The 12,047-nt window shown below is 40.5% G+C and overlaps 1 protein-coding gene across 1 annotated transcript; it reads left to right on the forward strand.

Moving 5' to 3' along the window:
- Window positions 2,201-8,735, forward strand: LOC8072609 (polyadenylate-binding protein RBP47). The gene is made up of 6 exons (XM_002452268.2): window positions 2,201-2,698; window positions 3,462-3,915; window positions 4,386-4,441; window positions 4,837-4,967; window positions 5,104-5,200; window positions 8,305-8,735. Exons 1-6 carry the CDS (start codon window positions 2,297-2,299, stop codon window positions 8,470-8,472), a joined length of 1,308 nt encoding a protein of 435 aa, XP_002452313.1. The 5' UTR covers window positions 2,201-2,296; the 3' UTR covers window positions 8,473-8,735.

Here is a 12,047-nt window from a genome sequence, read left to right on the forward strand (position 1 = left end):
AAGTCGGCGGTGGACATGGAAACCATGCTAGCATGGTGGATCCAGGAAGTGGGGGACGAGCTCGGTGGGAGTGGGGGTGTAATAAATAGGACCTTGTCAGTCCTCCTTGCGCACCAACGCCACTGCTGGCTAGGCAAGCGAGCCCGACCGAAGGTAGGGCCCACCACTAAGGTGTGTGTGGGGCCATCTACTAGTATGCAAGCAATCAAGCATGAGCAACACTAAACTAGAAGGGGAAGTGGGGAACAAACAAAATCAAGCAATAAGAACTATAAAAGTAGAGTAGATCAAGAGTGAAGATGATGATGTATTCACCAAGGTAGTCGACTAGACTCTAAGTGGAGTTTCTCCCAGGATAAGGTGCTTAAAATTAGGACATGTTTAGGGCCAACAAAGAATTATAAATAAGATTTAATAATTGTGGGTTTTGAGACTTTGGGGCTTTAGTCATTACATATACCTTTTTTGCTACATTGGGATGAATATCGTGAATCGTAATTATACTTTCCCGCATTACTAACAAAACCAAAGGCCTTTCCGTTTCTCTAATTCTTGAGTTAGCACCACCATAATAGATGGTTTTCGTTACCGAAAGCCAAGTACAAGGCCTTAGTATGTTGGATTTGAGTTTCTTTAAACAAACAAAACAAAAGAGTTGCTGATTATATTAATAAAGAAAAGACATAGACTAAGACCTTGTTTAGTTCGTGAATTTTTTTGGGTTCGATTACTGTAAAACTTTCTTTTGTATTGGTAAATTATTGTCCAATCATGAAGTAACTAGGCTCAAAAGATTCGTCTCATAAATTACAGACAAACTATGCAATTAGTTATTTTTTTATCTATATTTAATGTTCCATGCATACGTCCAAAGATTCAATGTGATGAGAAATCTTGAATTTTTTGAACTAAACACTGCCTAAGCAAAACAACATCCTCAAAAGGATTTACAAAAGAATGCAACAACCACAAAGATTATTATAACTGTTGGATTTGAGTTGGCATCATTATAATTGGCGTGTTGCATTGTTGTTATTTTTTTGGAACTATTGATAACCTTAAAGATTATATTTCCAATGTCACTACCTTACGCAATGGATCAATGTCCTCGTATGTGATGCTCATTTCTACTCCTCCGTGGTAATTTAGTTTTTCTAGTGCCTCAAATGAACCACTGTTTCATATTTTAATAAATTGACACTTTTATTTCCAAATAATGCTAGTAGATATCGTCCACGATACATTTAAATGACGAGTTCTACCTCTACCTACACATATTTTTTTGATGTATTATAATCTTCAACATTTTAACTTGGATCTATGCTACCCTGTGTTGACTAATTGAATGGTACTAACTTCTATCATTCGTTTGCATTTCTTTTTGTTGCTAACTGTATTTATCATGGACCATTTGTTTAGGTATTTTGTTTCTTAATCACATGAAAAATCAAAATAACGCCCTTAATTGTATTCCAAATTTAGTGTCTAATTATTTTTTCATGATATTTTGGTTTAGATATTTATTACTTTCAATTCTAAATTGAAATTTGATTACTTTTTTCCATCAATTTAAATTTTAGGTATTCATAAATTGTTTTTGACATTAACACTTATGGAAATTATTAATGTTTCTATGTTAAATTTTAATTTTTGTTTTTTATTTTGCTACAAAGTACATATATCTATCATTAATTAACGAATGGATATGCCAAATTTGTTTTCTTTTCCAGCCATAGAAAGTTTCTATGTTTCCAACTTGCGGTCCGTCCCAATTACTATTCGCACAGAACCAAACAGTTGGAATCTGCTACTGATGAAATCAATGAAATTTGTAGCATCCCATATCATTTTTGGAATGCGGCTTGATTCCAAAATCTACAGACAGTCACTTCAAGTCCAGTTACCGGCCCATCCTGCCATTTATATTACGTAGAAGAATCAGAGCCACGTTTCGCCCGAAAATAGCAAAACATCAGCCGCACATTTCTAACGAAAGAGCCCACAAAAGTAGCAGCAGCGCACCACCCCATTCGGCAATTTTTCCCTAAAAATCCCCTCCACCGCGGGCCCACGCGTCAGTGTCTTCAACGCCCGCCCATCGGACGGCCGCGCCACCGCGAAATCCTAGATCGCACGGCCCAGATCCGTCGGCAACGGCCTATAAATTGGCAGCCTCACCCCGCGGCCACGAGCTCCTTCCTCTCTTTCCGCCTCCACCCTCCCTCTCTCGCGAGCTTCGACACACGCGGCGGCCCCCTCCCTCCTCCAGCCCCAACCCCCGGCGGCGGCGGCGGCGATGCAGATGGCAGCGGCAGTGGCCCCCACCGACGCCCCGGCCTCGGCGGCTGCGGCGGCGCCGCACCCCCACCCCCACCCGCACGCCGCGGCTGCGGCGGCTGCGGCTGCGGCCGCCTCGCCGCACCCGCACGCACCACCGCACCCGCACCACCATATGCCGCAACCGCGGTGGGTGGTCATCCCGTACCCTCCGCCACACCACCCCATGGTGGCCGCGCCGCCGCCACCTCCCCCGCAGTTCGTCAAGCATTTCGCGCCGCCGGCCTCGGTGACACCGCCGCCGCCGCCCGCTGGATCCGGCGGGAACGGGGGCGAGGACAACCGGACCATCTGGGTTGGCGACCTGCAGTACTGGATGGACGAGAACTACCTCCACAGCTGCTTCGGCCCCAGCGGCGAGGTTCGTTCTCTCTGCCCCGGAGCGCCTGCTCCTCCGATCCGGCCTTATCCGTACCGGATCTCTCGAATCCAGCTAGGTTTATCCCATGGATGAGCATTGATTCGTCTGTACTGTGCTGTAACAGGCTTAGCGGCGTAGTTTTGTGGCAAATCATGGTCTGGTAACGAAAAAGCAATGCGCTTTGTAGTCTGCTAGCCTCGGTAGTTGCTAAGGCGCCAACTTTCATGTCATTTCAATTCCTGCAGTTTGGGCGACCCAAAGTAGTTACGTAAATTTATCACACTGCCAAATCTTGATTTGGACAATCGTGTAGCACCTTACGTAGTCATATTTCTCCCTGCCAATTTGTTACGTGATTGGATATGTGGACTGTCATTCTGTTGAATTGTGTTGGTAAGGTATGTAGCAACATAGCCACGTGCTCAGTTAAGGCTACTGTATTTGACCTAAATGGTTATCCCTTCAATATATTGGTCATGAATGTCTATCATTTATTCCATGCGTTACTGATTGCCAATTCGCTAGTCATCTGCTATTGTGCTGTTATAATTATAAGGTAATAACGGGCCTAACGGCATCGATTTTTCAGTTAAGACTACTATATTTGGCTTAAATAGTTTATCCTTTTCTTGATAACGTGGTAGTACTTGCTGCATCAAGCAAGATTTTGTTGTCCTTTCTTTGAGAGATTTGCTCCGTCATTACGTTACTGTTTTCTCTGTGCGTTACTAATTGCTGTTTTGCTATTCATCTGCTTTTGTAGGTGGTGAATATTAAAGTCATTCGCAATAGACACTCGGGAGTTTCTGAGGGTTATGGTTTTGTAGAGTTCTATTCGCACGTGTCAGCAGAGAAGGCACTACAGAATTTTTCTGGTCATGTAATGCCTAATACTGACCGGGCTTTTAAGTTAAACTGGGCATCATATAGCATGGGAGAAAAACGCACGGAACTTTCATCTGATCACTCGATATTTGTTGGCGATTTGGCTGTTGATGTTACTGATGAGATGTTGCTGGAGCTTTTTTCTAACAAATACCGATCAGTGAAAGGAGCTAAAGTTATTATTGATGCAAACACAGGCCGTTCTAGAGGCTACGGCTTTGTTAGGTTTGGAGATGATAATGACAAAACTCATGCAATGACCGAAATGAATGGTGTATACTGTTCCACAAGACCAATTCGTGTAGGACCAGCGACTCCTAGAAGATCTCAAGGTATTTCCATAATTTGATATTGTCTTGTATTTAGCTGGTTACTCCAGTTATCACACATCTATAATGTTTTTCCACATTCCATGATCTTGGCTTTTTATTAGTCAGTGCTATTTGTTCAGAGTTTTATTGCTACCATATGAATTTTCCCTGTGGTAAATGTGCTATGAGTTCCACACATATAACTGGGAGTTGTAACAATCAATTTTGCTGCATATCTATCCTTATTGCTTGATGCTATTGTTTTTTTTATGGTGGTTGTGTTATATTTCAACAATTTGAGTACATGTTAATACATGCATCACGCATACATGTTCAAATAAGTAATATCTGGGGCTTGGTTTTCCTAGCATCTACTCCAGCATATTGGGGCTCTGTGGGTAGATATGCATTTTTTTATGTATTTATGTATGTATGTATCGATAACTTTCCCATTTGACATGCCTTTTGATTTTATAATTGCTTATTTTTAGGTGATTCTGGCTCTTCTCCACCAAGGCAATCTGATGTTGACTCTACTAACAGGACGGTATGGCTCTTCAGTGGTTTTGGTTACGTTAAGGCACATCTGTTTATTGATAACAGTTATACTAGCCTTGCTCTATTTTACTTGCTGTTGGACTTGGAATGTTCTCCCATGCATGCCTTTCCTCATTAGTTTATTTAGGTAAAATATGTTTGCAGAAAGTCAAAAAGCATATAGTGATGTGAAAATGCTTTTCGAAGCTAAATATGTTTGCAGAAAGCCAAAAAGTATATAGTGACATGAAAATGCTTTTGGAAGCTAATGAACTAATATCATTTTCTTGTAATAGATCCAAATACTAGCAATGTGTATTGTAGTCAATATTTTATATTGTTGTCCACATGCATTCTAGGATGATGCACTGAAATCCTATATCAATACTGGCTATAATGCTGTAGGTATATGTTGGTGGGCTTGATCCCAATGTTAGCGAAGATGAACTGAGGAAAGCATTTGCAAAATATGGTGATCTTGCCTCTGTCAAAATTCCTTTTGGGAAGCAATGTGGGTTTGTTCAATTTGTAAACAGGTATATCTGAGATAATGTATCTGCTTGCATACCATAGTATCATAATAAACATCCAATTGTGAACTGTTTATTAAGTTTCTACTTTGCTGTATGTAAAATTTTAGATTGCGTAAAACTTTTTTGTGTCGTATTGTAGAGCTGATGCTGAAGAAGCACTGCAAGGGTTGAATGGAGCAACTATTGGGAAGCAGGCAGTTCGACTTTCCTGGGGCCGCAGTCCTGCAAGTAAACAGGTTGAACGGATTTAGTTCCAATTTTGCTTTAATTGTCACGACAATAGTATAATTCAAATTTGTCATCCTCCTGCTTGATGTGGTATATTACAATTTACAACTCCTTAGAGCCTAATTAGCTCCATTATTTTCAAGAAAGGAGAAATATTGGGAAGGAACAGTACTTTTAACATGAATTTGTTCCTATGCGATAATAATCAGATTATCCTTGATTATGGTATTTAGCTGGAAGGACTTCTTCTTCCATGTTTACCAGTGGCATGGTTCCTAAGGCTTCAACTAAGCATGGTTGTGATAGGTAAGGGGTCCAGTTGCCTAGGCAAAAGGAGGGGAGGGGAACAGTAAGAAGCGCAACTCTCCCTTTGACGCAGATTTGGATGGTGTTGGTTGTGGTGGTGTTTGGTCTGGACTGGGATAGGGAGGGGGATGTTTCGGGACAGGGAGGCATTTGTTGTGGTGGGCCCTATCAAGTTCCTTTGCTATACCCTATCACTACTGGTGCATGGTAGTGGGGGCTTGGTCGGTGATGGGGCTCGGGATGTGAGGGGAGGTAGTGGTGCTGTAGGCCTTTCGGCTTAGAATGTGCTTCCATTTACTTGTGGTCGAACCATGAATAGAATGGGCTTTAATTCACTAGTGGCTGATCTCTTTATCCACTTTGGCCCATATATGCTCCTGTTCTCTATTTTCCTTCCTAATGTGGTTATATTGTGGACTTCATGGGTCCGCCGGATGGCCCAAGCACTAGCACGACAAAGTGGCTAAGGAGTACTCTGCTCACAGCTCACCTGGGCAGGCGTTGCCTGGTTGCCCTGCACACAAATAGAAGCCATGCAAATTTCTTGGATGCTTCCTTTCTCTGGTGCCACTCCAAGTTAATCGGGCAGGGGGTGGGGTGTCGGTTGCAGGGTGAGATGGGCTTTGGCAGGGATGGGTCAACTGTGGAGTAGGGGTTGGGGCACTGATTGTGGGCGCACACTGGCCATGGTGGTGGTGAGCTCCAGTGTGCACCGGCCGCGGGGGTTGCAGGGTGAGGGTCCGTTGGAAGGTGGAACATAGAAGAAAGGGATGGGAAAGGGAAAAAAGAGACTGACGAGTGGGCCCCACGTGGTAAGGTGCCTCATCCAACTTTCTAGTGTCCCTCAACCAAACACAGAGGAGAGATGCTCCCATCCCTCAAAACTGGGATGGGACCGTCCCATCCCACCATGTCCCAAACCAAACACAAACTTAACTAGTTTGTATCGAGTCACATTAGGTTTGTTAAGCGCCTAAATATAAGTGTAACCATCAAAGAAATAAACTCCCGTTCATTGGCGTGAGTTGTCTTAGACCGTGGTGTGAAATCCTTCCTCATTCGATGACAACTGCCTATAGTCGTGCCTACCTCGCTACCCTCTTTGTTCTCTTTCTGACACACATATACTACTCTACTCTCCCTAGCGTTCTGTTTGTCGTGCATGCCATAACAAGTTGGCATCATAGATCGACCAATGGGCTTTGACTATGTTGGAATCAACATTACGAAGCTAAACCATATCATCGCCCAGCTCGTGACGATGAAGTCCCATGTTGACTCCCATGACAAACACCTGTCTCAGACAGAAAAATTCTGCTTGGGCGAGGGCGAAGAGACCATCATGGATGGTTTACTGCCACTCGAACCTCACAAGCGTGGCGGCAGCAGTGACAGCTTCAACTGCCTCCCCCCTCCTGATGTTAATACTTTTTCTCATAGAGGTGGTCGAAGTTGAAATTGTTTGACTCCTCGGGAAGTGAGAATTGTATATTTTTGGGACATAGGGAGTATGTTGTTCCTACTCATTTTTCACTGAGACTTCTGTATCCTTTTGTCATGTCTATATTTATGTATTATTGCATGTAATCCTCTATTGAATTACATCTCGAAGTGTCATACCTTAATATGTATTGAATTGCATTATGGGATGATGCTATTGCCACTTACTTTCCATATTGGGCAATATTTCATCTTGACCTTTTTTTTTTTCTGAATCCATATTAGTGGTTGGAGAGTTTGTCCACCCTGATGACGCTCAAGTCTTTTCAAACATATATGGACTAAACAGTTTTTCTGCCTTTATCTAAAGCCTTCAGCTGGTCAGTCGGCCTCACAGAATGAAGTTGACATGGCTAGAAATAGAATGACCTTTGTTCCTGTGCATATTCAAGCCTCAACTTGCCGTTTTCATTGTTGCACTGTAGTACAGGGCCTCTTTCAATCTGATATTTCATTTAGATGACGTAGTCTAAGGCTGCATATTTGTATTGACTGGAGGGTTCACTCAGCAGTGGATTATAGATTGCTCCTACATTGTTGACTTTGACTAAGACTTTGACCATAATAGTTTTGCTAACATCTCATCTGGTAACATGAAATGGTTAGATTTTTTATGAATCTGTAACTATTTGCATATATAACTAGGAAACTATTATTGCTCAAAGTTTGGAGTCAACAGTGTCAATTGTCGTGATGAAAGGTGTATCTCAGCTTTCTCTGGATACTGAGGGCCTGAACATGTGTGCTTAACATGTTAAGTTCTAGCCTAGGGGCTTGAGGCTGTCGAACATGTTGGATAGTTATGCTGAAGCCTCGTAAACTAGTGTCTGCATGAAGATAAACCCTCCAAGCCCCTCTTCTTTGGAAGATAAAATCCTCCAAGCCCTCTTTGGAGGTGAGTTGTCTTCAGAAACTATCTTACTAGTTACTAGAAAATCTGGCTGAGGAGTTTCATCTTAGATCTGCTTAAGAATCCCAAGAAGCATAAGCTAAATAGGCTTATATAGCTAATAGCAGCATAAGTGTTTCTCTAGATTTAGGCTATCCGTTTACTTTCGGATGAAACAATGCAGCCCTTTGGAGTGTAGTCTTTTGTACTACTAACACCATGTGTTTTTATCATAACCATGTTTGCGCAATAGGTAGAATCGCCATGATGAAGTTGTATCTTTGATTAATATATTTCCTGCCACTTAAGTTCTTCTTTTCTCATGCATGGAATTTTGACTTTGCTTTTGCTGTAATGTGTATGAGGCATAACTAATATTATTTGTTTTGCTCACTTGGAATTTTTTGTGTTTTCCAGTCTAGGGGTGATTCTGGCCACCGTCGCAATGGCAATGGCAATGGCATGTACTACGGGACGCCATTCTACAGTGGATATGGCTACGCGTCACCTGTTCCCCACCCAAACATGTATGCGGCGGCCTATGGAGCCTACCCATACTATGGCAACCAGCAGCTAGTGAGCTGATGCGGCGATGCTCTCTGCTCAGTTTCCTCCCCTGGGAGGAAACAAGGTTTTGGTCCAGTAAGCAATAGTAGCTATGATGAGATATTATAGGTGGCCATAAAAATGGGCGAGAGAGACGAGACAGGTATATGATGATAATGCTACCTGCAGATCTGTGCTGCTAGTAGAACCTAAAAGAGCTTGTAGTAGACAATAAAACCTATTTTTGCCTTAGAAATTTTGACTTGCTAATAAAACTAAAGCTATCGGTTGTTGTGACTGCCTGTTTGGTTGGTGTGCTGTGTTTTACTGTACGAGTATGTTGCATTTTGCGGTGGTTATTCTAGCTGCATGCTCGGTTCGTCAGTTGCTGTCACTTCACATCAGTTGCTAGCTTGGAGTTGGATGATTTTTGCATGCATCTGTAATCTGTTGGTAAGGCCTTGTTTACTTTTCAAAAAGTTTGCAATTTTTTTTAAAGATTTTCCCTCATATCGAATCTTATGGCATATGGCATATGTATGAAGTATTAAATATAGATAAAAAAATAACTAATGTATAGATTGTCTGTAATTTCAAGACGAATCTCTTGAGCCTACTTAGGCCTTGTTTAGTTCACCTCAAAAACTTTTCAAGATTCTTCGTCATATCAAATCTTGCGGCATAGGAGTATTAAATATAGATGAAAACAAAAATTAATTGCACAGTTTGTTTATAAATCGTGAGATGAATTTTTTAAATTTAGTTATTTTATAATTGGACAATGTTTATCAAATAAAAACGAAAGTGCTACAGTATCAAAATTTAAAAACTTTTCGGATTTAAATAAGACTTTAGTCCTGAACAATATTTGTTAAATACAGTGAAAATGTTACCGTGTCCATTTTACAATTTTTTTTGCAATTAAGGCCTTGTTTAGTTTCCAAAAATTTGTGCAATTTTTTCAGATTTCTTGTCACATCAAATCTCGTGGCACATGTATAAATATAGATAAAAAATAAATAATTGTATAATTTACTTATAATTTGCGAGATGAATTTTTTAAGCTTAGTTAGTCCATGATTGGACAATATTATCAAATATAAATGAAAGTGCTTTGGTGTTTATTTTGTAAAATTTTTTAAACTAAACAAGGCCATTTAGTTCCAAAATTTTTTGCAAAGCAGGCACTATAGCACTTTCGTTTGTATTTGACAAATATTGTCCAATCATAGACTAACTATGCTCAAAAGATTGTCTCGTCAATTCCGACCAAACTATGCAATTAGTTTTTATTTTCGTCTATATTTAATACTCTATGCATGCGTCTAAAGATTCGATGTGACGAGGAATCTGAAACATTTTGCAAAATTTTTTGGGAACTAAATAAGGTGACTCAGTGTTTACTGTTTGGTATCCAGAGTAGCACTAGTTGCTAATTTCGACGTCTGAAGCTGCCCTGCACGCTGCTGAAGCGTTGTTCAGACTTTCACAGTTGAGACTTTCAGTGCAGCTTGGAGGCGTGGACACTGAAGATATTCCTCACACAGACGTGACAGGAAATCTTAAAAAATTTTGCGAACTTAGTTTTGTTTAGTTCGTAAAAATTTTCAAGATTTCCTGTCACATCGAATCTTTGGTCGCATGCATGGAGTATTAAATGTAAACAAAAATAAAAACTAACTGCACAGTTTACCTGTAATTTGTGAGATGAATCTTTTGAGCCTAGTTACTCCGTAATTGGACAATGTTTGTTAAATAAAAACAAAATGCTACAGTAGCAAAAACAAAAAAATTTGCCAACTAAACAAGGCGCAAGAAAGAAAGACACCGGCTGGTTGCCGCCCGGCGCCCGCTCTGAGACTTGAGAGGCTGTCTTCTCCCTTTTTTTCAGACGAACCCAGAGAGGTTTTCGCTGTTCGATTTCGACCTTGCAAATTTCTTCGATGCTTCCTCTATCTGATCCTGCCACTCCAAGTCGATCGGACTCCAAACAGGCAAACACCGTGTAACAGTGAAAAATAAAACGATGAAGAAAAGCAAGGGCAAGGGCACGAAAGCGCAGATGCTGGGTTAATTATGATGCCGTATTAACAAAATACAAGTTTTTTCTTGTTTTGGTTAGCTAAAAGATCATACCACTCAGTCCGACTAGTTTGTGCTGAATCGATTAACAAACTCACTGTGTGGTGGCCAGTGATCAACTCGAAGTTTGTGGGATAACAGGGGCGGAGCTAGGATTTAAACATAAGAGAGTCAATCTACCTAGTGTCAATAATTCTGGCTAGGAATGGACTTTGGTGTTAGCTTTAAAAAACTAGTGATGAATCTTAATATCTTCATCTTGAACTAATGCTAAATACCTAAATTGGAAAAAAGATATTATCCGTGCAATCAACTAAAAAAGTTCATATCTATTATGGTGTGTTTGATTTGAGAAACCAGCTCATCCTAGATGGAGTGATGCATTATAAGTCCATTCCTTAGATTTGGTAGGATGACCTCATTTCTCATATCAGTACTAATTATTAGTCTATGAGGACTAAGATGGTCATGGATCAACTCATTCTATTCCACGAACCAAACGGACAATTAGAGTTCTATCAACCAAACACCCTATTAAGCTTGCAACGTGATCGGTTATATTATTTGTTGCCTACTTAGAGAGAGACTATAATACTTGGGCATACACACAGCTATATTGAAATGATACCTCTTCGGCTGGCTAGGGGCGAAGTTAGAGCAAATACGAAGGTGATGCACTTGCCTTGTGGGTGCATAGATTTTTACCATATGTGTGAGAATATGGTGAAGATTTGATCATAATCACTTTTTAAAAATATTTTTTGTAGGTGCACTCGCAATTTTTTTCTCGAATACACCAAAGATATGTGCATCATTATATTGGAAGAAGAGCTTAAATATAAATATGCACACAACACGTCTCTATCGAGCGACTAAGGAAGTTAACCTAAAATAGATCCTAGCAAAAGGCCTCTAGTTTCGATATTACATAAATAGAAAACAAGCAAAACCGACGCAACAGTGCGATATAGGAGGTGGCCTTGCGCCTTCGCGATGCGCCCTTTGCACCGTATGGGAAGAGCGCTTCCAATGCTTCAGTGTTAGATGCAATCGTCGAAGATCTTATCAAAGGTCTCCAACTCTGACATGGAAGCATTGTCTATTAAGGGTCATGTGTAACCAAACTTTGGACAATAGGCTATTATCTAGTGCTATTGTACTGTCTATGCTGAACATGCCTATTACATATACGGTAGAAGTAGAAAACTTGCATACTTTTCGTACAACATCATATATAATAAATATTACTTCATCCATGCATCCCAAAATAAAAATGTTTTTTAATCTTATCTTAAGTCAAGCTATACTAAATTGGATTAAGTTTTTGAGAACAAAAATATCTCACGATATTAATCTGGCTCACCATAGTTTACGTCTTTGGTACTACTGTGAATATAAAACTATTTTTTCTAAAGATAAGATAAAAAAATTAGTGAAATATAAAACCTTATATATTGTAGGACGAGAGAGTACACTGATAAATGAGAAACAACTAAATGACGTCTTCATCTCTCACATTGATAAATGAAGAG

This window comes from Sorghum bicolor, chromosome 4 (genome assembly GCF_000003195.3).
Source record: "Sorghum bicolor cultivar BTx623 chromosome 4, Sorghum_bicolor_NCBIv3, whole genome shotgun sequence".
Classification (NCBI taxonomy): Eukaryota; Viridiplantae; Streptophyta; class Magnoliopsida; order Poales; family Poaceae; genus Sorghum; species Sorghum bicolor.